The sequence below is a fragment of the Desmodus rotundus genome, chromosome 1, assembly GCF_022682495.2.
Source record: "Desmodus rotundus isolate HL8 chromosome 1, HLdesRot8A.1, whole genome shotgun sequence".
Lineage (NCBI taxonomy): Eukaryota > Metazoa > Chordata > Mammalia > Chiroptera > Phyllostomidae > Desmodus > Desmodus rotundus.
Window position 1 is genome coordinate 145569815 of NC_071387.1, and position 26170 is coordinate 145595984.

The following is a 26170-nucleotide window of genomic DNA, read 5'->3' on the forward strand; positions in this document are numbered from 1 at the left end:
ATGCCTCAGCCCCAGCAAGCAAGGGTGGGAAGGAGACTGGGTAGAAAATATCCCCTTTTTCTCACGTACTTTCTGCTTGCCTTTGCTGAGTGACTTAGTTTTCCTTACCGGGATGTGTGAGGTTGAAGCAGACAGGAAGATGAAGAATTTAGAACTGATTTCCAGATACCGACCCTACTCCAGTAATTGAAAAAAATGCCTCCCCCTAGTTTTGAATTGCCCAGAATTTAGGGGAAATATATAAAGAGGAGAACAGAAAAAAAGTAAGGTGGGAACATCCAAAGAAAAACAGCAGCAAATTTCCCCCTTCCCTTTTAAGAACTCAATCAAAGAAGTTTCCATACCTGGGTGGTGGTAAGCAAGAGGAAGACTCTAACCCCTTGGGGTCATTTATTGGATGTTACTACGTACTACACAGTACTAGAGGATTCCACAAACCTTTCTTAATTCTTTAAACTAAGCTACGTGGTCCAAGGGTATAACATGTCACAGTTAACGCGCTGTAAGTGAGGAAGCTTGGGCTCAGAGAAGTGCTTGTTTTCCCAAGGGAACACCTGTCAGAGGTGGACCTAAACCTGGCTCAGCCGGCTGTTCCAGCCCAAGGCAATGCCCTCTCCCTGACTTTCTCCAGCAAGAAGGTAACATTAAAGTTTGGTACAATCCCCACACTGTACCCTTCAGTGACATTAAATGACATTCTTGAAGCTGTTGTCCTCCTTCCCCAAACTTTCTCTCCCCGAGGTGTTACAGTGACTTCCTAATGAAGGTCTTAAGAGTTATTTACCTTCTTGTGATTATAGTTACTTCCTTCTGTGTGGCCATTCTCTTCCACCCCGTCCCCCAGTTGATGTTCTGGTCCAGGCTAGCCCTTGTGTGCTGACCACTCTGGGCAATGAGCTTAATTTTCTTTCCTTCCTTCCCGTCCAGGCCTTTCTTTTTTTTTTCAGCAGTAAACCTCAAATAATCAAACAAAGGTGCCCGAATGTGGTGTCTGGACGAGTCTCTACTAGGGCTTATGGGAGCAAAGACACCAGTTGTTCCCATACAGCCTGTATCACTGCAGTCCCTATCCCTTCAATGAGTTATGATTATCAGCAAAAAGCCAGCAAACGACCTTTGCTTCATTTTTACGGTAATAATCAATTCTAAAATTTCAGCATAAAACCCCAACTGCTGCCCTGGCTGGTGTAGCTCAGTGGATTGAGTGTGGGCTGCAAACCAAAGGGTTGCCAGTTCGATTCCCAGTCAGGGCACATGCCTGGGTTGCAGGCCAGGTCCGCAGTACGGGGTGCACCAGAGGCAACCACACATTGATATTTCTCTCCTTCTCTTTCTCCTTCTCTTCCTCTCTCTCTAAAAATGAATAAATAAAATCTTTAAAAAAAAAAAAAAAACCCAACTGCTTACCACAAGTCCAAAGCTCTATATGATTTGCTGCTGCCTGTATCTTCTGCTGCGGACTAGGCCACCCTGCACTCCCCTGGTTATTCCAGCCACGTGGGCCAAGGCCTGCTTCTGCGCACTTGAAATGTGACTAGTGGGGATGAGATGTGCTAGAAACATAAAACATACAACGGCCTTTTAAGTCTTAGTAGGAATAAAGGAATGGAAAGTATATCATTAACTTTTGAATTAATATCATGTGAAATGGTATTTAGCCTGTGTTGAGTTACTATTAAAATTAATGTTTCTTCTTACTTGGCTATGTGACACTTTGAAACGTCTACAGCACCGTCGTGGTTCGCAGTGCATTCTGTCGGACGGCACGCTGTTCCCTCGCTGGCGCTCACACTACCCGGGCTGACTGCGTCCGGGCGGTACCTGCCTGCCCGGCGCCGCCCCCACGCCACCAGAAAGCAAGACAGGAATCTCGCCTGTCTCCTTCACACCTGATGCCCAGGCACTTAAAACGCGGCCTGAAGCAAAGTCCTCAGTAAATATTTTTGAATGAATGACTTTACTCTTTCCTCAGCTGGAGGTCGTGAGCTCTCTGTCCTCCCCCAGGAAAAAGGTCTCAAGTCCTTCAGCTACACGCGCAGCTCGGCGCTGACCACGCGCTCCCAACGCTGGGAGCCGAGGTGGGTGCAGATACACATTCGATTTTTAAAAAAACCACCTTCCCCGCGGAAAGAACTGGGCGCACCAAGCAAAAGGAGTGCGGCTTCCGCCTCTGTCGACTGCTGGGCACTTTGCCCTCCCGCCAGGAGGCGGCGTTTCGCGAGCGCGCGGCGGCCGATGGTACAGCCCGTTCTCCCTTCGGGCCGTGGACCCTTCCAGTGGTAGAAAAGCATTGTGGGAAGGTTGCTCGGCCTTTCTTGCCCTCGTCCCTCGGTTGCGAGGAGCGGCTCCTGAATGGCGGTGGTTCGGGGGAGCGCGACCGCCTCTTGCCGGCGGGGGCGGTGGGCACGTCGTGCGGCCGCCCTGAGCCCGGTGATGCGCCCGCGGCGGCCCCGCCGGGGCCGAGGTCCCGGGCCCTGAGCGCTGGGACGGCCGCGGCTGGGCCCGTCCTCGGCCGCGTTGTCGGTGGAGCCTCGCGAGGCCCGAAGCGGACCTCAGTCTGCGTTCCCACGCCAGGAATTGGGGACATTGGTTTGAGTGCACTTGTTTGTCGTTCGCCGACCGTGTATGGCAGGGAGTTTGTAATGTGAGCGAGGATTTCTGTGGCAGGGGACGGCCTGCCACAGCGCGGACGTAAAGAGTCACCTAAGATTTAGAGCACGACAGCCGTGTCAAAGCACAGAACTTGGCGGAAATCGAATGAGTAGCACCAACTCTGCAGGTGAGTTTTCATGTTAGTGTAAAAAAAAAGCCTCATTAAACTTAAGATTTTAAGCATGCAAGAACACTTTGTGTCTCAGTGTTCATCGCGCTGTCGCATTTTGAATTGGAAAGAATATAGAGCTGGGATTAGTTCATGGTTCCCCTTGCAGCTCTAACCAACTACGGTGCGTCTCAGCGGGTTGACGTAGGGTCAGCCACGCGGACCCTAGATCCGGCCGTCTTTGTAGCAACTTGGTGTTGCCTTTGTGTTGCCCGTTCACTTTTGGAAACTAGTGAATGTGGTGTCAAAAAAGGCGTAAACTAAACACTTTGCAGCCCTTTCCTGCCCTTGAATCTGATGGCTTTGGTGTAGGCGCTGCGTAAGTAACAGTGTATGCTCTCACATTAATTTGTTTGCACGTGGGATCTTGGGTCTGCCAGCATTTAGTGTAGAGTTTCTCATAACCGGTTTTAACTAATTTTTGTCCAGGTGAAAGGTGGCTGCCGAAAGCGTGGACTGCTGCTACCCGGGAGCACACACGTGACCCAAGGTGAGGTGTTGAAGTAGAAGTTCTGTCGAGCAGCAGTCATTTGTAAAGGGAACTGGACCACCTTTCTACATGGGGATGCCGCCTCTTCTGGGTGTTAAATCGGGTGTTGATACTCATTAGTCCTGCCACATCTGTAATTAACGAGGTGCAGTTAATAGCAAATGGGATGGTTTGTTTCCACCTAATTTTTGATAACTTACGATGTTTCTGTGTGTGGTAGTTAGAGGGAAAAAGAACCACTTGCCAAATCTCGGCATGTTTTAGGGGGACATTTAAATCAGACTCCAGAAGCGCGTTACAGTGCAGTGGGGTAGCAAGTACTCGGAACTGGTTAAGGAGTGGTGCATGTAAATATTTGCTTGTGAAACTGAGCGATTTTTTTCTTGTAGGATTTCTTGGTGAAGAATTTGAAAAGTTGATCTTCACAGGAATTGCTTGGATCATTTAAAATTTTCAAAGAGTGTGGAGTACCCTAACAACAACTTTCCCACAATCCATAAATACACAGTTCAAACAATGAGTCTGAATAAATATTTCAATGTGCTCCTTGGGGGTTTGTGTATTGTGTGACTGCCAGAAAATAGTGTTCTTTTACAGAAAAATCAGGATTTCTCCCTCCTCACCCAGCAACTTCAAACTTGTTAAATCTCGGCAGTTAAGATTAATATTCATTGCTGTAACTGATAGGCTTACGGTAGGCCGAGAGAGAGATGTGCTTTCTTCCTGTGCCTCACGACGAACTGAACGAGACCAGTTGGTGTGTAGGGCACGGGTGTGCTTTTGCACTGTCACTGGGTTTTTTACTAAATTGTAAACTGTGTGTCATCATATCTTCTGCCTTCATTTTTCAGGAAAGAACAAATAATGTGTTAGAGAATTCAGAAAATTTATTGAAAGCACTGTGCTAGGACTTGGGAACACAATAGTGAGTAAAACAGCCCCACCCTTCGGAAGATTACAAACAAATGGAGGGAAGGGTGGGACTGTCATAACAAATGTAAAGCCTCCTTTGTGAGACAAATCTGACAAAGTCAGGAAACCTGAGAAAGCAGAGTTGGGACCAGGGATAGGCGACAGTATTGCTGGGCCAAGTTGGAGGAATGGCACGCGTGGAGGGCCTTCAGCTAGAGAGGGTGTGGGTGGCCATAAGTCCCTGCTTGTGACAGGTGTAGCTGCTTTCCCTCATTAGTGCTTTGATTGTAGACAGTTGAGTGCTTAATGAGGCATGTTAGGTGGCCCTAATGAAAGCTGGGAATGTTACAGACTGAACAGGTAAGATGCCAGACCACTTAAGGCTATGTTTGAAGCAAGGGGAAATCCTACAGTCTAGAATTCGTTCACATTTGCAAGAAAAAGGGTACAGGTGGGCCAATTAAAGGCTACTAGAGTCAATTTGGTGGCAAATTAGAGGGATAATTAAGCTATGGAGGGCAGAGGTAACGGGACTTGGTAATAGGAGAGGGAGGTGTCCATGTGATTGCTAGGTGTTAGACTAGCACAGTACTGCCCTAAATCCAGCTGGGGAATCCAGCCAGCGTTTTAAACTAGTTGGTCTGGAAGAACACTGGCCTGTTCTCTCAGCTATAGAATTAAACCTTAAGGAGATGGGCTTGAAAGAACCAGTTGGGGAAGAGGTGTGGTAAGGGGAAGGTAAAACATGGCTTGTATCAGTCTATTTTTCCATGTAAAGTACATAGCAAAGTCACCTGCACAGGGGAAAGGTCTGAAATGGTCTTGGAGGAGACTTAGATAGCCCAGCTGAATGGAGGGACCATTTGAGGTGGAGGGTAATCACAAATTTGTAAGCCAAAATCCACATACAGCTTTTTTTTTAATGAAAAGAACACTAGAAATTAAAAGCAATGCTTTCAAACAAAAAGCTTTACATTTGTAAATAACCAGTGGAACTTAATGCCACAAAATACAGCTTTACAAAGAACATTTATATGAATAAAAATATCTACAGTCTCAAAGTGATGTGACCTCAGTCGTCACACGTCTGCACAGGCCAAGAGCCACCTAGAGCTGGGAAGACCTTTTTCATCCCACTGGGCGTGCAGCTGTTGCACAGCTAGCCAGCTGCAGGCCGGGATTCCAGACCTCGGAGCAGAAGCGTCTGGTTTTAGTTGTGGATGTGGGTCCAGTGAATGAGTTTTTACAAGACCATCCTTCCAGTTACCAAATAAAAAGGCCCTTCAGCACAAATATACTGTAGTTTAACCTTTAAAAGAAGCAACTGACTCAATTCTTCTGAACAAACACTTGCAGGTCCAAGATACTTGAATAATGATAATTCACAGTTTCAAAGTAAAGGCAGCACACACACCCGCCCACCCCACCCCCACTTCAAGCCCCTCGCTGGGATCAAGTCTCTGTCTTGAGGCGCGAAGCTTGGATAGTTTTTACTGTTTTTGCTACATGTTTTCCAGCCAGATTGCTTGTAGATGCCTGAGATTTTTCTTCAATCAGGCTATCTTTAGACCCATTTCTTCTCTAGAAGAAAAATAGTAAGATTCAGAAGAAAATACAGGTAAGTTAATTTATGAATACATCAAAAATTAATATTTTCTTACATGAAAGACATCAAGTTATGAGAAAGAAAAGTTCATAATATCAAAAGCTGTTCAAATATTCCCTCTAGTTACCTATGATAACATGATTGTTTAAATCTTAATATAGAAAAATTAGTTCTGGCAGTTACATGCATAAAAATTTTATTCATGAAAATTAGGCATAAATCTCAACCCAGCTCTCCCATTGTCATTTTCTTTGTAGCCATTCCTCAACCAGGCTCTCCCGTCTCCCACTGTTCTAAGGAGGGGCAAAGAGAGAATAAGAAGTTGTGGACAATTTATAATCTTCCCTGATTATATGCCCATCCTCACTGAATGAAACTCCCGTAACACAATGCCCTGGGGGCCCCTATCACTTGGGGCTAGAGATTCCTGTCAGCTGGGGTGGAGGAGGACCTCACCAGGGAGAGCCTGGGTACCACACCCAGCACTTCTGGAATTGGATTGTGTGTGCGTGTGTGTGTGTGTGTGTCTGTCTGTCCCCTCGACGTCAGGCAGAGGCCCTGAGAATGACACTAATAGTGCCTCACAGCTCCCTGCTCTCTTGAACCTTCCTGGTCTTACCTGCTAGCAATGGCCTCATGGGGCTGTAGGTCAGGTAACAAGCATATTCACTATCCCCCAAACTGCCACACTAAATAAGCTTCAGTATCCAGAATTCTATTTTGGATTAATTTGGGTTAAAAAAAATCATCACTTTAAAAGTTTCTATGACTGGCTTAATTTGTTTTACTGGCATTCACAGAAGCACTGAAGGAACAACACGTGTGGGGAGTACTGAATCAAGATAACTTTGAAACATGTGACTGTCTGTCCGGGATGGAGGATTTCTAGACAAACCAGTGCATGGGAGAGTAGCATATCAGAAGCATCACCAGACAGGAGCTGGCAGGTTACCTGAAACAAACATTACGTGTTTTTAAGTTTGTCTAGGACCGACTATGTCCCCTCTGCCTGCAAACCCTTAAGGAAATGAGTGAATCAAAGTCCCTGATGCACCTCGCTTACACCACTTTCTGTATGAAAAGGCAAGGCGGGGTACAGACAGGCCAGGCGCCTGTTCTGGCACCAAGGTGGAACTCAGGAAGTATGACTTACCTGCTTGCACATGTCACTCACAGCAACTGTAGTGGTGGTTTCCTTTTGGCACTTAGAATAAAATCCATACTCTTCCCATGGCATCTAAGGCCCTGCATTACCTGTCCTTCCCCCCACTCCACCGTGCTTAGGCCACAGCTTCTCAAACACCAGGCCTGTCCCAGCCTCCCGTTGTCCGTGCTCTCCCCGCTGCTTACATCAGCCTCCCCCTCTGCCCTGGCTGGCTCCTCCTCGACTGTCAGCTTTCAGCTCACCTGTCACTTTCTGAGAAGGCCTTCCCTGACTGCCCTAACGGAAAGAGAGGTCCCCTTCGATGTTCTAATCAGGCCTTTGTTTCTTTGTAACGCTTACCTAATTTTTTTGTATTCTGTCTGCCTGTACTTTTATGTCTGATACTCGTATGTCTAGGCCAGGAGGCAGCAAACATTTTTCTGTAAAGGGCCAGATTGTGAACTACCTCTGGTTTCTGTCACATGCTCCTTTTTAAAAAACTCTTTGGAAATGTAAAAATCATGAGCAGCGTCTGAGCTACACAGACACAGGCAGCAGCATTGGGCCCGCAGGCTGTGGTTTACTGATTGCCCAGACCGGTGCCGGCTGCTCCTCAGATGTGCTCATCAGCTATTTGTTCAGTTCAGAATCAAAGGTGTCCCAGTGACAAGCGTAGAACCAGTGCCACTGATAAGATGTAAGTGAATTGTTCTTATGTGCGGCATTTAATGTGAATTCTTTAGGTTTTTTAAGATTCCTAAGTGGTGATGATTAACGAGGGCAGTGATTTTCAACCTTTTTCATCTCGTGGCACACATTAATTACTAAGATTCTGTGGTACACTAAAAAATGTATTTTTTGCCAATTGACCCCCCCAAAAAAGTAGGTATAATTTTGATTCATTTACACTGGATGGCTATGGTTGTATTGGTTGCTGTCATTTTTTTAATTTGACAATCTAAGGGAAAAGAAGTCAGTACCCTGACTTGTCGGGTACTGCATGTTTTAAAAATTCTGGTGGCACACCAGTTGAAAATCGCTGAGTTAGGGAATAATCAGAAAAGCATAACTACAATAAAGTAAAATTCCTATTTGTAGTAAATCACCTTAAAGATTGGAAAAGAGCTCTGAAAGATAGCTGCTTATTACTCCTCGCTGTAATCTAAAAAGCAGGTTATTATCTACATTGCACAGAAACTGAGACTTAGAAGTTAAACTCTTTGCCCAAAGTCACACGAGTAGTAAGTATGTGGAGACGAAGAGACACAAATGTAGATCGGTCTCAATGTAAAACCCTAACTACTAATATGAAAGTAATTTTTTAAAAGTGCTAATGATTTCAAACAAATTGTCTGAACAACGTATTAGCTCTCCCAGATTCATCTAATCAAACATTATGCAGATTGTAGTGGAAGCTGGTTTAACCACCTGATCTCCTTTTAGAATGAGGCATTCAATTACCCCAGCTGCTGGGAGTGAAGGCTGCAATACAGCTCAAAACCCAGCCCCTCTGCAGGAAATGCCCTCAGCTGAAGAGAGCCACCTCGCCCAAGGTCATGCCCCCCTCAGGGGCCTCCTTAATCCAAAGACTGCTACGGAGTGAGTGCGAGTGTGTGAAGGCCCAACCCCCTTGAGTCCAGGTGGGATGAATCAGAAGAGCCAGCTCAACTGAGTCCAGACTCCAGAGCTCCCCGTGGAATCAGCAATGCCTTTACTGGGGTTATATGAGTTCCACACAGTTCATCTTTCCTCTCTGCCCAAACCGCCCACTCCCCAGCAGGTGTTAATCCTAAAAGTGCTTTGCAATAAACTTCCTCCATGCAAATCTCTTATCTCAGAATCTGTTTCTGGAGAACCTAACCTAAAAATGAGCGTAGGTGTTTTCTGTTCTTGGCAAAATGAATCAGGACAAGCGAAGGGCAACACATGATGAATACTGCTAGGGTCAGTGTTCTTGGGCTGTCCTTGAACTCCAAGAATTCGTACACAAAGCTGTCTATGTGCTTACATGCATTTTTATGGGAGAGAGACAGTAGTTCTATTGGCTTTTTAAAGGGATCCACAATCCAAAAAAGACGGACAACCACAGAACTGCAAACAAGGCTGTCATCATGACATGCAAGGCTGACACTCGTCTACTATAAATATCCAGTTTGGTCCATTATAAACATCAACTTTGTTTTTAGAGTGGTTGTTTAACCAGATATAAATCCACCCACTGACCTTATACAGACTACACTTTTCCCCTATCTTATTAAAAAGAATACCATGAGAGGTGATGTCGAACACCTTGCTGAAATGTTTGCTACAGTACTCCCCTGGAATATCTAATTCAGCTGAGTGTTAAATTGATTTTGTTAAGGCAGCTAGATTCTTCACTATGTCCTTGAATTCCCCTTTAACCACATTTTTAAAACATTTCCAGAAAAAAGTAATTCCCTCTGATGGAGAAGACAGAAATAAAACAGGACTTGAGTAATCCTCCTGTCTGCCATCAGCTAACAATAGAGCATCTGCCCCGCCAAGAGTTGACCACTTCCTCCTTGTTTCTCTGGCTCAAAAATACCTAAAAGTCTTAAGAGGGTTTTTTTGTTTGTTTTTTTTTGTTTTGAATTAGTGAAGCCATTGTTACTTTATTCTACTCCAAACAATCTTACAATCTTTGTTATCCTTGGCTTTGCCCCAAGCCTCAGACCCTTTCAGACCTTGCACTGTGTGTCTCTCTCTCTGTCTCTCTCTGTCTCTCTCTGTCTCTGTCTCTGTCTCTCTCTCTTTCTCTCTCTCTCTCTCTAATACAGCTCTTCCCGGGTGGTGCCTTGTCTGGGCCATGCACCCCCTCTTTCTTCCTCGTTTTGTACATGTTCTTCTAAAACACAGAATCTCAGAGTAAAGTTAAAGATTCATTTTCCTACCTCCCCAAATAACTTTCAGAAAAGCGCTTCTCAAAATTGTCATCATTGTAAGACCTCCTTAAAACTGTATCACTACCAACCTGATGAACCGTGGCACCACCGGAACCCCGGGCATCTGAAGAGCGGGTCACGGGAAGTGGCGGCACAAGATCCGTTTTTGAGCTGCAGAGAGTGAGTTTTAGAATTATCTCTGAGAATCACAATTTGAGCTGAAAGAGGGTTACAGCCTAGAATGCATGTTTTATACATCTCTGTATTCCTTATAGTACCCACCACAATGCTGAGGTGTTGAGTGTTTCTGAATTAAGTTAAACAGGTTAAGTAATTTGTCCAGGATCAAAGCAAATAAATAGAAGAACCAAGAATAAAACATGTGCTTATCTTACTGTGACATGTTATATAAAAGACTTTTTGTTTCTAACATTTTTTAGCCATCTGTACTTTTTTATGAACCTATGGTGCTATAGACAGCCATCGCCTACATTTTATAAACAAAAAAAATAAACAAAACCTGGCCTATACCTCTCTCCACTGGGCTAGGCTATCTCCCAATTTATTAATGTTTATCAAAGTTTTGAGCCTTAATTCAGAGTTTATTGGTTAACATTCCTACTCAGAAATACAAAGAACATGAATTTCTATGATTATAGTACTTTTACAAGTGGATGCATAATTATTTCACTAATATACTCATTTAAAATTTATCACCTATCATGTCAAGCCAGATAACGGTCACTTTCATCACAAGAAAAAAAAATCACAAAAAAATAAACTACTGTAATATGATATTTGCTGTAGGAAAAGAAAAGACAAAAATGCCATCAAACCAAAAAACAAAATCTCTTATGCCACCTTCTCTCAAATATGGCTGCATCATTCACAACAGAATAGCTTCTGCATCTTTTTTTCTTTCTTCTGAAAGCTCTAGTGCATAGCTTGGAAGTGCCATGATTTAGCCTGAGTCTGGTCTAGATCTGCACCACCCAATAGGGTAGCCACTAGCCACCACCCCTGGCTACTTACATTAATTAAAATTAATAATATTCAACGTTTAGCTTCTCCATCACACTAACCGCATTTCAAATATTTAATAGGCACAAGTATAAAACACGTCTATCATCATAAGGAGTTCTACTGCACGGTGCTGTCCGGGAGCCAGGAGGGCCACGCGCGCCCAGGGCTGCCCACGTACTTCACTTCCGACAGGACAGAGCGCTCTCCGTCTGAGCACTGGGACCTCCGATACTGGCGGTAACTTCGTGGAGAGTGAGAATGTCGGATGCGGATCGGGTCACCCTGAGTCCTGAACAGGCAACCAAAAAACGTGGAAACAAACACACCATAAGTCAGAACAGGATAATTCCTTAATATTGATACCACAAAGGAATAATGACTTTGAGAGTTTAAAAAAAAAAAAAAAAAAAAAAAACACTTGACCCTTCCGGGTTTGGAAATCCTAAATGGCTTCAATTTCACAAGTTAACAACAGAACACTGCTCGTCAACCATACACAAAAACAAAACTCTTTATAGCATTTGTATATACATATTACTATGTGTATATTACTTTCAACCACTAGATTGTAATGAAATTATTCCCTATAGTTGTATTCTCTCCTGCAGTGTGGAAGAAAAAAATTCTACAATGCAGACAAAGGGCATTCCTACCAGAAAAAGTTGGTGATTGTCTAGCTAGTAACTAGCCTGTCATTAAGAATTCAATCTCTGGCCTAAAGATGAGAGAGGTGGGGGATGGAGGTGGGGAGGGTGTGTACCAACCTGCACATGGACTGGAGTGAAAAGGAAGCATGGGTTGCAGAAGGGAAATAGAGCAGTGAAGTAGCCTCCTACTTTCTCTGACCATCACAGCCGGCAGAAAACTGCGTAAACAGGCCACCTGCTGCCTCCCACACTGAGTGGCGATTCATGATTTCACGAAGCACATTCAGTGTGCTAGTTCTGTGATAGCGATTGGATTGGACTTATATGATGGGGTTTGTGGTCAACATAATTCTCTTGATGTTAAATAATGAATAAAAAGAAACTCTGTCACCAACCAATGAGTATCTCAGAAAAGGAATTTATTTTAAAACTAACATCATCATCAAAAGTCCCTTTGTACCTACCACATACAAACAGTCAGTTAATAGGAGATATTAGTGACTGTGTACAAAAGGGGAAGGATTAGCTGTAATATGCCCTTTCTTCCTCTTTCCCTATAGTTCTTTTTCATTTTAGTTAAAATGTAAAGGCAAATTTAAGCACTGCATAGAGAGCAAGAATGAATTGCTGACTGCCAAGTATCAATAAAACTTCTATGAAAAGGTTTTCAAAGACATACTCACTCTACTTTAGTATATGGAATCTCTTTTAACTGTTCTTCTGACAGTCCTGACGGATCCACTAGTTCCTTCCTAGAAGGGAGTAAGAAAATTAAAGTTGTGATGCAGGTATAAATACTAATTCCTTTCACGATGTGTCCCAAAACATGGTATTAGCACACCTAATAGAAATATAAGCCGGGAACAGAGATTTAAAAATTAGAATGTATTCAAGGAAAAAGGGGAGGAAAATCTTTTCAGTAAGTAGCTCTTCCAATTTCTTCCAATTTATCTATATCCAATGTAGGTGGCTCTCCAGCCTTAGTTTCTCTACAAAATTGTGCTTCTCTCCCCTGCAGTAGGTGTCTTTTTTCCTTCTGAATCTGTTTTCCTTGGTGTTTATTTGTAAAGTATTGGCCTGTCGGAGGCCCAATTACAGGCAAGGCTAAGTGGCCTCGGGAGCAGAGATGTCGGGGCTGCTAGCACGGTCAGGCGCCACCACTGTGAGTTCCGTGTTCCCCGTAATGATGGCGATTAAGACTGTCTGACAGGCTTCAGACCTGGGCTGCCTCTCAGTGTCAGGGGTCTTCCTCGTCAATGCCTTAAAACTACACGGGTTTTAAAACTACGCAGAAAAAAAAAACAGTACTCACTGAATATGCTTCCATAACTCTTCTTTAGCTTGGATATCAGGGCTTCTCCTATAAATCAAGAAAACAGCAGTCATCTCTGAAAACACACGCTTCATCTAACAATCTTACAGCTAACTTCGCCAGAGCTCCAACATCAATAGTTGGGATTTTTCGGACTGTGAAGTTCTTATTTGCCAGCTGACATGAAAAAGCAAGGCTGGGCCAGGAGAACTAATGTGGGATGGTTGGTAGAAAGACACCAGGATAATTTATCTGCTAGCACCACTGAGCAAGAATCACATTAAAAGCAGCCACAACAGGGTTCATTTGATGACAGAGCTGGGAACTGCAGGGGCAGATCGCACCTGCTCCAGTGGGGATATGCCAGTGAAGAATAATCTGAGGCTTCCATTGCTGGTCCTTCTAGCTATTTCTAAGTAATCGCAATAATAATCAACAACAACAACAACACCCCTCGCCCTGACTGCTAAGAGAAAGATTCCCAACATGACCTGTGATTACCTGGTAGAAACAGCAACCACAAGGGGAAAGGAAGCGGTGGGACTGGCAGACTGGGTGCCACGGACCCATCTTTCATGTCACATCTGATGTTGTGACATTTCTGGGCAACGGCATGTGCCCACAAATGCTGTCACCCCATATGCCCTTCACCATCCCTATGTATAGACCCACAAATCTCTTCTGCAAGAGTGACTTGAGCAGAAAGTAGTTACACCACTCCCTTTAACGTCCTAGAGTAAGAGATTCGAAGTCAGCATTCATGTGTCCACACTCCGCACGACAACAATGAATACCAGAAATCTATTAGCACTGCGATTGTTGCCCCAGAATGTCTTTTTGCTAGTGAGAAAATGATAAGCTTTCATGCGTCCTTTCAAGAGAACTGAGATCTAATAATGGGCCCAAAGAAAGACCCAAATCCTAACAATGAAAAGGCCTGGAGCTAAGCAAAGCCACGATGTACATTGCCCTGTGGAATTTTATATTTATTATCTGTATCAATATCACTTTCAACATATGGCATTATCATTGCTTTCATTTTTCTCAATTAATAAGGGCACCACAAGGCATTCTGGTAGGGCTTTCTGAGCCCACAGGATACAATAAGCTACTTTCTAGCACTGAATTAACTAAGTAGTTTTAACCTTTGTAGAGAAAAAAATCTGTCTGGTAAAGATCTTTCATTTGACTCAAAAGGAGTCAAAACATGGACAAAAAAGAAGAAGGAATAAAATCTTGGTCTTAGACATTAAAATACGATATTATTAATAGATTTTGTAATAAAAATAAAATTGCATGCTTAAAAATATCTAAAGAAGTGCTTCCTTGGGAGCATTTCCTGTATGGAATCCACCTTTCCTACATTTGGCTGGCCCAATTCACTGGACAATGTGTCAACCATTCAATACTACTGCCAGGGAAGGTGCCAATATTAAAAGACACTAACGTGGATACTTCTGAGTGCTAGAACTGCAGGACGTTTACTTGTATTTAGATTTATCTTCTTTCATTTTTTTCTCAGCTAAGAAAATTTCCTATCTTAATTATCAGAAAAAGAAAAAACATAAGGTATTTTCATGTTACAAAAAAAATTACTATTGCTGCAATTCCACAGGAAATGCCTTTCATTCCCATCTCAAAAGTATTACCAGAAATGTTATCTTAACCTAAATGAGAATATCAGTCCTTCCAGCCATAAATATTGGTCCTAAAAGATTCAAGAATTTAGTCTAGATGATTGAGATCTACAGCACCTTCACTCACGTATTTAACTACAGAGCTCTGAAATGGCCAGCAAGTTCAAACAGCTTTCAGGCAGGGAAAAGTTCCAAATCTTAAAAAAAAAAGCTCATTTCTTCCAATTGCGAGACCACCTGTGATTCAACAAATGTAACCATATGCTAATGAGGAATGTGTTATTTTCATGCTTACATCTGCACACATTTAATCAATAATTTAGGATGAATTTATGAATAGCAGCTCAAAAGCATTTTGTACATTTAGAAAGCTGTGAAAATTTAAGTCATTTTTCTTAATTAAAAGGCCCTTAATTTTGCAGATGTTTTACTTGAACTCTCCAAAGAAGTCCCCGAGGAAATAGAACCCTGTGTTGTCAATAGATACAACATATATTAAAAATATACATGCAGTCCCATATTAGTCCAATATTCTTTAAAAGCATCCCTTGTCCATACCTTATAGCAATAGCCCAAATTAAATTCATTTTCAAAGAAATTAGTTTGATGCAACATCATTCAGAATCCATTTTCCTTCTTCTAAAACACTAAAATAATAACATTCATAAATCTACAAAGGATTTAACCCCCATCATTGCGTAAATAGTCTCCTTCCACGTTCCCCAAATATTCCATTTATATTACCTTGAAAATATTATAGTATATCATATTCTATATTTCATAAACTATTTTACACTTAATAAGTATGGCAGCATTTGACTTACTACTTTTGTGGTCTTATGACTGACCACTGCTCTAAAAGGAAGCTTAGAACTGAAAATGTTACTAAGAAAACTGTAAGTTCACAAAATATCTTTATTTAAGGAATTCAAAGCACTTAATAAATATCTCAGTAACTTCTCATTACATTCCTGAACGATCAGAATAGATATAATAAGGAGATGCCTTAACCTTCCCCTCCTTTCCTTTCCCCTGCTCACAAGTAAAGAAGGGTTAGAAGCCGTGGAACCAAGCAACCTGGCTACGCAAGACTGCTCAGGACCCCTTCCAGGGGCTTCGTGCTGAATCTGTATCTAAGGCACCAGACTTCTGTTTTGTGTTTAACTGGAATCATCACTTCACCCTGACAATCTCATCTCCCACATTATCAACAGCTTTTTTTCCAATAAAAATAGTAAGACATCATTGCCACCAGAGGGAGCCTGAGCCTTCTCGCACAGACGCCTTGAACCTGGAGCTATTGTTTTAGTTAGCTTCCATGCCTCTTCCAAATACCCCAACAGTAAAGGTTCACCTATGAAGAAAAGCAGTTTCATCAGAGTTTTCTAATGATAAGTAAACATGATGACATGTCAAAGCAGGTGAAAAATGTATGAGCTAGAACTATGCTTCTCAATGTTTTACTAGATAAGATCCAATTGTATTTCGGCTTCATGAGTTTTAGGAGAGAAAGGTTTTGTGTTTTATATTGGTGTATGTCTCTGGTATTTTATAATGAATATAAGTTCCTAGATTTTCATTGGGGATTAAAAAACAGAGTGGATAAATCATGTATGGATGATGTATCATAACATTCTAAACCAGTGAATATCTCCACATAGCAATTCAGAGACACTGCAGTAGGAACTAACACTCCTCCCCCACCTGTGGGGGATACATCCCAAGGCCCCCAATGAGGCCTAAAACTTTGGATACTACTGAGCCCTACAGATACTATTTTTTCCTATACAAACACATGTATGATAGTTTAATTTATAAATTAGGCACAGTAAGACATTAACAACAATAACTAATAAAATACAACAATTATAACAATATATTTTTATGACTGTTACAGGTCTTTGAGACCTATAGCTATTGCTATAGCCAGTGATCTTTGAGAGGGGGGAAAAAAAAAGCCTGCATTTGCTCCAGTTTTTTCGACCTGGGAACACAATCCCAGTGTGGTGCAAGGAGGTGGAGCTCAAAAGGCAACAGTTCCACAAGGCTGAGGAGGCTGAGACCAGAATATGAGGATGTGGGTAAGACGAAATGTGCAGTGCAGAAAAGAGACCAGAAGTCTGCGTGGGGTTTTCCTTAAGCAGTTGCTGAGAACACTCAGGGCACTGTACACATAAGCAGAATGTGACTGTGAGACCTGACAGGGAGCAGCGGCTGCAGGACCGGAAGATGACAGAGGCAGAGTGTGAAGTGGCAGGAGACAAAGTTCTGCTGCAGCCACATGTGGAGAAACCATGCTGAGCACTGTGTGCGTTCAACTGAGACTCCAGAAAGGCCAGGCTTTCGGAGTAGGGATCAAGCCTGAAGTAAAGAACACATCCTAGGCTAATGACAAAATCTAAAAGCATAAAAAATAAGCTCGAGAGGCTCCAACAGCATTTTAGCTGCCTGCCAGAACACCATCTGACACTCTGTAAAGGAAGACAACATATTCCAAACCTATTAATGCTGTCATCGAAAATTTCCAGCATCTAATAAAAATTACTGTACATGAAGAGAGACAAGAAAATATAACCATAATCTAGGCAAAAATATGGACATAATAAATAGATGAAAAATCTCAGCAGAGAATGCAACATATTAAAAAAACAAAAGAAAGTATAACATTCAATAAGTGAGTTAACAGCAGACTGTACTGTACTGGGGAGAAAGGTGGTTGATGGAGTTGAAAACAGGTCAACAGAACAATCAAAACTGGAAAAGGGAGAAAAAGAATTTTTGAAAATATATTATATTGATTATAATATTACAGTTGTTCTGATTTTTCTCGCTTTGTTCCCCTCCACCCAGTATCCTCCTTCCCTCCACACCCCCACCCTTCTTAGTTCACGTCCTTGGGTCGTGCATGTAAGTTCTTTGGCTTCTCCATTTCCCATACTACTCTTAACCTCCCCCTGTCTGTTTTGTACCCACCAATTATGCTTCTTATTCCCTGTACCTTTTCCTATATTCTCCCCCTTTCCCCACCCAGCTGATAACCCTCAAAATGGTCTCCATATCTATGATTCTGTTCCTGTTCTGGTTGTTTGCTTAGTTTGCTGTTTCAGATTCAGTTGTTGATAGTTGTGAATTTGTTGCCATTTTAATGTTCATAATTTTGATCTTCTTTTTCTTACATAATTCCCTTTAACATTTCATGTAATAAGGGCTTGGTGATGATGAACTCCTTTAGCTTTATCTTGTCTGGGAAGCACTTTATCTGCCCATTCATTCTAAATGACAGCTTTGCTGGATAGAGTAATCTTGGTTGTAGGTCCTTGCTTTTCATCACTTTGAATACTTCTTGCCAGTCTCTTCTTCCCTATAAGGTTTCTTTTGAGAAATCAGCTGCTAGTCTTATGGGAACTCCTTTGTAGGTAACTCTCTGCTTTTCTCTTGCTGCTTTTAAGATTCTCTCTTTGTCTTTAACCTTTGGTTTTTTAATTATGATGTGTCGTGGTATGGTCCTCTTTGGGTCCAATATGTTTGGAACCCTCTGTGCTTCCTGGACTTGTATGTCTATTTCCTTCACCAAATTAGGGAAGTTCTCTTTCACTATTTTTTCAAGTAAGTTTTCAATTTCTTTTCTCTTTCTATTCTCCTTCTGGCACCCCTATGATTTGGATGTTGGTATGTTTGGAGATGTCCCAGAGGCTTCTTATACTATCCTCGTTTTTTTGAATTCTTGCTGTTCTAGTTGAATGTGCATTTCTTCCTTATGTTCCAAATCATTGATTTGAATCCCAGCTTCCTCCTCCTCACTGATGGTTCCCTGTAGATTTTTCTTCATTTCAGTTACTGTGACCTGCATCTTCCATTATGTTGCTGCCGTACTCAGTGAGTTCTTTGAGCATCTTGATCACTAGTGTTTTGAACTCTGCATCTAATGGGTTGGCTATCTCCATTTTGTTTAGTTATTTTTCGGGAGTTTTGTTCTATTCTTTCATTGGGGCCATATGTCTTTGTCTCCTTAATTTGGCAGCAACCTGTGTTTGTTTCTATATATTAGATAGAGATGCTTTGACTTCTTGTCTTAGTAGCATGATCTATTGTAGAAAAGCCTTCTGTAAATTGTATGGTGCAGGGCCTTAGGTAATCACCCGGGTTGGGCAACCTGCTTCACTACTTTGTGGGTCTGTGTGGAAGGAGGGCTTGGGGAGGGGACTGTACTTTTGCCTGGATTCTGGAGTTTTGCCTTGCACATACTCTGTTTCCAATCATTGTACCCACTCCACGTATGTGACTGGCACCTTTCCAGCTATTTCCCTGGTGGTGAATCCTACAGTGGTAGGGTTTACATATGTTCTAAGACCATGCAGACCCGTTAAGGGGAGTGTCCTGAAAATCTGGCAGTTTCTTCCATTGCCCCAACCCCCACTGGTTTTTACAGCAAGAAGTTATGGGGATTTATCTTTCTGGTGCTGGAACCCTGGGCTTTGCAGTCTGGCTTGGGGCAGGGGTCACTCACTCCCAAGGCATCCTCCCCAATTTTTATCTACCACACATGAATGTGGGACCTCTCATTCTGCCTCCACCTCTCCACAGCACACTGAGTCTCCTCACCTCACTGTCCGTCTCCACGACCCGCTCCTCCTATCAGTCTGGATGAATGTGGCTTCTTTAAATTCTTGGTTGTCACACTTCCATACAGTTTGATTTTCTGGAAGTTCTGGGTTTATTTGTTTGGAGGTTTAGGTGTAATTCTCTGTGTGGTAGTGTGAGGAGGCAAAGCATGTCTACCTATGCCTCCAACTTGACTGGAAGTCAGAAAACAAATCTTAAAAATGAAAAGAACCTCAGTTGCTTCTGAGACAATAGCCAATAGTCTAACATGTATAATGTTAGTTGCCCACAGGGAGAAGAAGAGAGAATAGGGTCAGAGAAAAAAGTAGAAAAATAATGGCCAAAGATTTATTGAGTTTAGTGGAAAACATCAAATTACAGAAACAAACAAAAAAGGTAAATATAAAGAAAACCATAGTCAAATACCTAAAAACTAAAGATAAAAAAATCATAAAAGCTACTAATGGAAATAAATTCAATACTGTGCATGGACAACAAAGTCTGCCTTCTTATCAAAAATGACAGAGATCAGAAGACAACATAACAATCTCTTTAAAGTGTCAAAGAAAGACTCTCAACGCAGAATTCTATAGCTAGTGAAAAAAATGCGTCTGTTATAAATAAGGGTAAAATGAAGACATTTTTATATAATACACAACTAAATTTATCATATGCAAACTTGTACTATTAGAAATGCTGATGGAAGGAAAATGGAATATCAAATCTAAAGGAAGAAACAGAGCATGCTGGTAAAAGTAAATATGTGGGTAACTCTATTCATTTACTATTGTTGCTGTACCACACAAATTTCTCATCCTGCAGGGGTGTCCAGCCTGTAGCCTGCAGGCCACACGCAGCCCAGGATGGCTATGAATGCAGCCCAACTCAAAATCATAAATTTACTTAAAACCATTTTTTTGCTCATCAGTTTTTGTTAGTGTTTGTGTATTTAATGTGTGGCCCAAGACAACTCTTCTTCTTCCAGTGTGGCCCCCCAAACACCAAAAGGTGGGATATCCCTGCTTACAGTTCTGTAGATCCAAAATCTGACAGATTTTAGTCACTGGACTAAAATCAAGTTGTTGCATTCCTTTCTAGAGGCTCCAGGTGTGAATCCATTCCCCTGCCTCTTCCAACACTTAGAGGCTGCCTCCTTTCCTTGGCTCCTGGCGCCTTCCTCCATCTTCAACACTAGGTTAAGTTCTTCTCAAACTTAATCATCTGACTTCCTCTTCTGCCCTTTCTTCCACTTCTACAACCCTTTGTGATTATTTGGATCCTACTTGGATAATTCAGGATAATCTCCCTGACAAAAAGTCAACTAATTAACAAACTTAATTAGGTCTGCAAACTTAATTCCCCTTTGCCTTCTAACAAAATATTCACAAGTTATGGAGATTAATACAAGGACATATCTAGGGGGCTATTTTTCTGCCCACCATATTAACACTAATTTTTGCTCTTTTCTTGATTTCTTTTTAAAGTAACTTACTGTTTTAGCAAAGATAATAACATTCCAATGTGGGGCTACTAACATGCAAAAATAAAATATATAAAATAGAATAAAGAACAAAGAGAGGGAATAAATGAGTTATATTTTTCCAAGGTTTACAAATTTTACGTAAAATGTTATATTAATCCTAAACAGACTGTGATAAATTAAGGAATCATACTGTAAGCCATGGAGAAAGCACTAAATAATTTTTTAAAGTATAGGTAAGCTGTCAATAGAAAAAGTATAATAGAGTGCCAAAAACTATTCAACTAACACAAAATACGGTAGGGGGAAACAACCAACAAAAAATAGATACAATAAATAGGAAAAGAGAGATAGATGGTAAACTTAAGCCCCCAAATATTAATTGTAACTATACTAATTACATATTTACATTAACTGTAAATATACTAATCATTCCATTTAATAGGTACAGATTGTCAGACTGAATTGAAAAACAAGACCAACTATATGCTGTATACAAGAGATAGTCATTAAACGTAGAGACATACTCAGGTTTAAAGTAAAAGGACTAAAAGGATAAACCATGCAAAGTGTGAGCACGAGAAAGGTACAATAGCTGTATGTGTGTATGGGGGGGGTGTGTAGTGGGCATAGAGAAAAATACAGGAATAAAGAGGACATTTTTAAAGGATCAGTTCATTAGGAAGACAAGAAAACACACACACACACACACAAGTATGTGTGTACCTAATAGAGTTTCAAAAGAACTTGAAGCAGAAACCAACAGAACTAAAAAGTAAAACAGACAAACCCACAATTATTGGAAAATTTAACATCCCTCTCAATGACTGAAAATTAGACAAAGAAATCAGAAAAGACAGGTGATCGCACCATGATCAGCTACTTAGATCTACTTGGCATTTACGGACAACACCCAGTGACTGAGGGTGCTCATTCTTTTCAGGCCCTCCAGATCACTCACCATGAAAACCGTGTGCTGAGTGTTACAACAAGTCTCAGTAACTGTCAAAGGATTAAAATCTGAGATTTTTTTAAGCACAATAGAATTAAATTAAAAATAAATAGTAATGAGATATCTAGCAAATCTCCAAATATTTGGAATTAAAACAACACCTACTAAAAAAAAAAAAAAAACATTGTCAAAAAAAAAAAAAGAGGAGAAATTTAAAAATATTTTGAACTGCAAATTTAAAAGTATTTTGAAATGAAAATGATGCTTATCAAATATGTGAGATACATTCACCCTGGCTGGGTAGCTCAGATGATGAGAGTGTCATCCTGATACGCCAAGGTTGCGGGTTTGATCTTGGTCAGGGCCCATACGAGAAACAACCAATGAGTACCTAAATAAGTGGAGCAACAAATCAATCTCAATCTCATCATCAAAGAAGAAAATAAATAATAAAAAGTATCAATCCTCATCAAAATGAGAATAGTGTAAACAGCCTCTGGGACAACTTCAAGCGTTCCAACATCTGCATCACAGGGGTGTCAGAGGAGAATAGAAACAGCAAGAAATTGGAAATCTATTTGAAAAAATATTGAAAGAAATCTTCCCTAATTTGGTGAAGGAAATAGACATGCAAGTCCATGAAGCACAGAGAATCCCAAACAAGATGGATGCAAACAGGCCCACCCCAAGACACATCATAATTAAAATGCCAAGGGTTAAAGATAAAGAGAATCTTAAAAGCATCAAGAGAAAAGAAGTTAGTTACCTATAGGGGAGTTCCCATTGGACTATCAGCTGGTTTCTCAAAAGAAACTTTGCAGGCTAGAAGGGACTGGGGCAAGAAATATTCAAAGTCATGAAAAGCAGAGACCTAGAGCCAAGATTGCTCTACCCAGCAAAGGTACCATTTAGAGTCAAAGGGCAGATAAAGAGCTTCCCAAAGAAGAAAAAACTAAAGGAGTTCATCATCACCAAATCATTATTATATGAAATGTTGAAGGGACTTACTTAAGAAAAAGATCAAAACTATGAACAATAAAATGGCAATAAATACAAATCTATCAACAAGAAGAACAGAGATAGAATCATGGATATGGAGAGCATTTTAATGTTTGCCAGATGGGAGGGCAGTGGGGGAGAATGGGTGAAGAGGTGAGGGGAATAAGAAGTATAAATAGGTAGTTACAGAATAGCCACGGGGATGTAAAGTATAGTACAGGAAATGCAGTAGCCAAAGAACTTACACGCATGACCCATGGACATGAGCAATGTTGGGGGGATTGCCTGAGAAAGTGGGGGTGCTGGGTGGAAGGCAACAAATGGGGAAAAATCAGGACAACTGTAATAGCATAATCAATAAAATATAATTTAAAAAGACGACCCAACTAAAAATGTTCAAAAACTTGGACACTGTAAAAATTAAGACTTATGAACAAGCAACAAGCACAGGAAAATGTGGTTAACATAATTAGTCATCAGAAAAATAGTAATTAAAACCACAATGCAATACCACTTCAAACCTATCAGACTAGCTAAAATTAACAAGACAGACAAAACCAAATATTGACAAATAGGGCACAATTGGGCGTATACAATTTTTGGAAATCATTTTGGTAGTTTCTTATAAAATTAAATATGCAAATATCTTCTAACCCAGCAATTCCACTCCCAGGTATTTACCCAACATAAAATATAACATACTCCACCTATACCCTTGTAAGGATTGTCTACACCAGTTTTTAACACAACAGCAAAACTGGAAACATTCCAAATGTCTATCAAGAGGAGAATGAATAAACAAATTGTGGTATATTCATACAATGGATTATTAATCAACAATTTTAAATAATCACTGACAGACACAACATGCAAAAATATGTTGAGTGAAAGGAGCCAGATTTGAAGAGAGCACATTTTATATAATCACATTTACATGAGGTTCAGTAAGAGAGAAAGAAGCACTAATCTCTAGTGGTAAAAATCAGGACAGTGGAGCATGGCGGTGACTAGAAGGAACATGAAGGAACGCTTTTGTTCTATACTTTGATTGGCATGATGGATACATACACTCTGTTAACATTTGTCAAAATTCATTGACTTGTACACTTAAGATGAGAACATTTTATTGTATATCAATTTCACTTCAAATTACTGTCAGTTAAAAAACAGTTTATTCCTTAGGCTGCTAAATAAATCTCAGGTCACTCCATTAAAATGAATAAATTACCAGGCCCATCTACAAATATTGGTTTGGCCAAAAAGTCCATTTAGTTTTTTTCCATTTTTTCTGTAAAATAAAACATACAGTTTTCATTTTCACCAATAACTTTATTGATTTGGATATTTTGAGTATGTCTGCTATCTCCCACATGGTATAATACTGATTGTTCTCAATTTGACTGCTATCAACTTCAACTGGTCTACTTGACCATAAAGCCTTATCCAGGGAGAAATCTCTAGCACAAAACTTCACAAACCACTTCTGACACGTTAAATCAGTCACAGCACCTTCTCCATACACTGCAGAAATCTTTTTTTTGCATTTCAGTTGTGTTTTTACCTTTCTTGAAATACTAAAGCATGAGAAGCCAAAAACTTTGTGATTTTCTTCCATCTTCAATATTAATATGGCACACAAAAATTCACCAATTTTGGTCACGCTGATATGACCGCTGTCACAATAATCTAACAAAATTGTTTCAAATGAAATTAAAGAAAACTAAGCACTATTAGAGCCATCTTACTGAAAAAACCAAATGAATCTTTTGGCCAACCCAATATTTACCCTATAATACAACTGCATTATAGTAACTCTAACAGTCGACATCCTGGATTGTTCTACGTATCAATTTTATTTATATAGTTTCACTTATTTAGTATTGCCTCTAGTAATGCTTTTTGACTTCTTAAAAATCTATCTACAGAATTTTTCCTAATTTTATTTTCCTTTTCCCTTTCTTAAATACATAAGATTTGCTATTTGTATTTAATTGAATTTAGAGTGCTTTAGAAATGATTAGAAAAACAAAATGCTATTTTAAGACTTACTATGAAGTCACGAAACCTTGTGTTCCAAGTCCCACATAGAAGATTCCACATGGTTACCATAGATTCACCCATGACTGCACTGAGACTTGACCTTGGGTTTCTGTGCCTTTTTGTTAGACTGTCTTCAGTGTGCTCATAATTGGTCCAGACCTAAGCCGCTCGTTTTTAACAGAGTTGCAAAGAGATAGTATATAGGACAAAGGAAGCTTTTTAAATTCTGCTTTAAATTGAATGTTTTAATTAGGTTTCAGAACAGAAACATTATGGAGTAATGAATAAATCTATAAGGGTATACAGCAGGTCTCCAAATAACACTCGCTCCTTATAATGTTGATGAGGTGCTGTAGGAACTTGACTCTTTATATCAATTAGCCTATGAAAACACCGGTTAGTTAAACATGGTTTTACTTAAAGTCACAGAACCTATTGACAATATTAAGTGAAAAGCTACTGTACACTGCTTCGTGTACTTGCAAATTTCCTATTACAAAAGAAACAGATATCACTCCTTCTGTGGTACTACAGATAAAAAAAAATACTTCTAATTAAAAAGTAAGCATCTAAGACTAAGAAGCATCCCTCGGAGCCACACAGGGTTCTGGGGTACGCCCTGTGGAGTGCCCCTTTGGCCTCTATTAACCTGATCTGGAACCCTTCTACCTACCTACAGCTTGTCTCTAAATCCACTCTCCAGCACCCTGCCTCGGCCCTGTCTGAGGCTCTAATCCTTCCTTCCACTAGTAAGCAACACCATACATCTAACTACCCAGGGCCACAAAGGGATGGTAGTTAGTACCAGCTCACTTTAAAAAGGTATACTTTGGGAAGTGGGGTGGGGGTGAAGAGTCTAAATCTGGACAATGCACACATTTTAAAAAAACTCACATAAACTTTGTCAGCTCCAAAGAAAATTAATTTGGGGGACTGGTAACCTCATTGTTATGGGGTAATTGTGCTCACACGTAGCATTGCCTAGCAACAGAAAGAGCAGGCAAATCCCAACATTAGGGTGTAATGAATCACTCACTGACTGCTGCTCACAAATGGTAATTTGATGGGAAGATATTCACATCTCATTCAACCTGGAACAAGACTTGAGAGAATTCTGCAGACTCCAACTGGCAGGAGCAGCAGGTATTTCACCAACAAGGGCTCCAGAACAAAGGAGACTATTCCTACTTTTTCAGTTAAATGTATGCTTTTGTTAATAAACAGACCAAAACACAATTTTGTTAGCCTTGGGTTTTTTTGATGACATTTTGGTTTGACTGTGCTCCAACTTCTACAGCTTCAGACATAGTTAATGAATGTCACAAACATACGAGGGTAAATATGACGGAGAAACAACAGGATAATCATGGTTGAACTAAATCACATTGGAAGGCTTCAAAGACAGCCCAGTTTGCCCTAGAATCCACATGCCACTTCAAGCTCAGTGTTTTTGAATCAAGGTATAAAAAGAGTCCACATACGAGCGAGATCTGTGCCTGGATCGCCTGTTGTTGGGGTCGGCCTGGGTTTTTTCCTTTTGTCTCCTTAATACAGCTTCCCACTGGGGCGCTGAATCGACCATGTCGTTCTCCTGCCGTATTC

At 40.8% G+C, this 26170-nt stretch overlaps 1 protein-coding gene, 1 long non-coding RNA gene and 1 other non-coding gene across 7 annotated transcripts in view; 2 read left to right on the forward strand and 1 right to left on the reverse strand.

Moving 5' to 3' along the window:
• The first annotated feature begins 2309 nt into the window (after window positions 1–2309).
• LOC112307224 (uncharacterized) lies at window positions 2310–3855 on the forward strand. Its single transcript, XR_002975028.3, has 3 exons — window positions 2310–2779; window positions 3251–3311; window positions 3701–3855. It is a non-coding gene; the product is annotated as an uncharacterized lncRNA (long non-coding RNA).
• LOC112307243 (small nucleolar RNA SNORA13) lies at window positions 3020–3153 on the forward strand. The gene has a single exon (XR_002975035.1). It is a non-coding gene; the product is annotated as a small nucleolar RNA SNORA13 (small nucleolar RNA).
• A 284-nt stretch (window positions 3856–4139) lies between the features above and the next one.
• The window catches only part of EPB41L4A (erythrocyte membrane protein band 4.1 like 4A), a 239538-nt gene continuing 217507 nt past the window's right edge, over window positions 4140–26170 (reverse strand). For 2 of the 5 annotated variants that reach the window (XM_053911423.2, XM_045197611.3), the window contains exons 17-22: window positions 26050–26169; window positions 12859–12906; window positions 12230–12298; window positions 11078–11188; window positions 9966–10047; window positions 4140–5804 (exon numbers count right to left, since the gene is read on the reverse strand). In XM_053911423.2, coding sequence (XP_053767398.1) covers window positions 5676–5804; window positions 9966–10047; window positions 11078–11188; window positions 12230–12298; window positions 12859–12906; window positions 26050–26169 — 559 coding nt within the window. In that variant the 3' untranslated portion in view covers window positions 4140–5675. The remainder of the gene's footprint in view (window positions 5805–9965; window positions 10048–11077; window positions 11189–12229; window positions 12299–12858; window positions 12907–26049; window position 26170) is intronic. The other 3 variants (XM_045197610.3, XM_024563334.4, XM_071219408.1) reach the window with 2 other exon arrangements.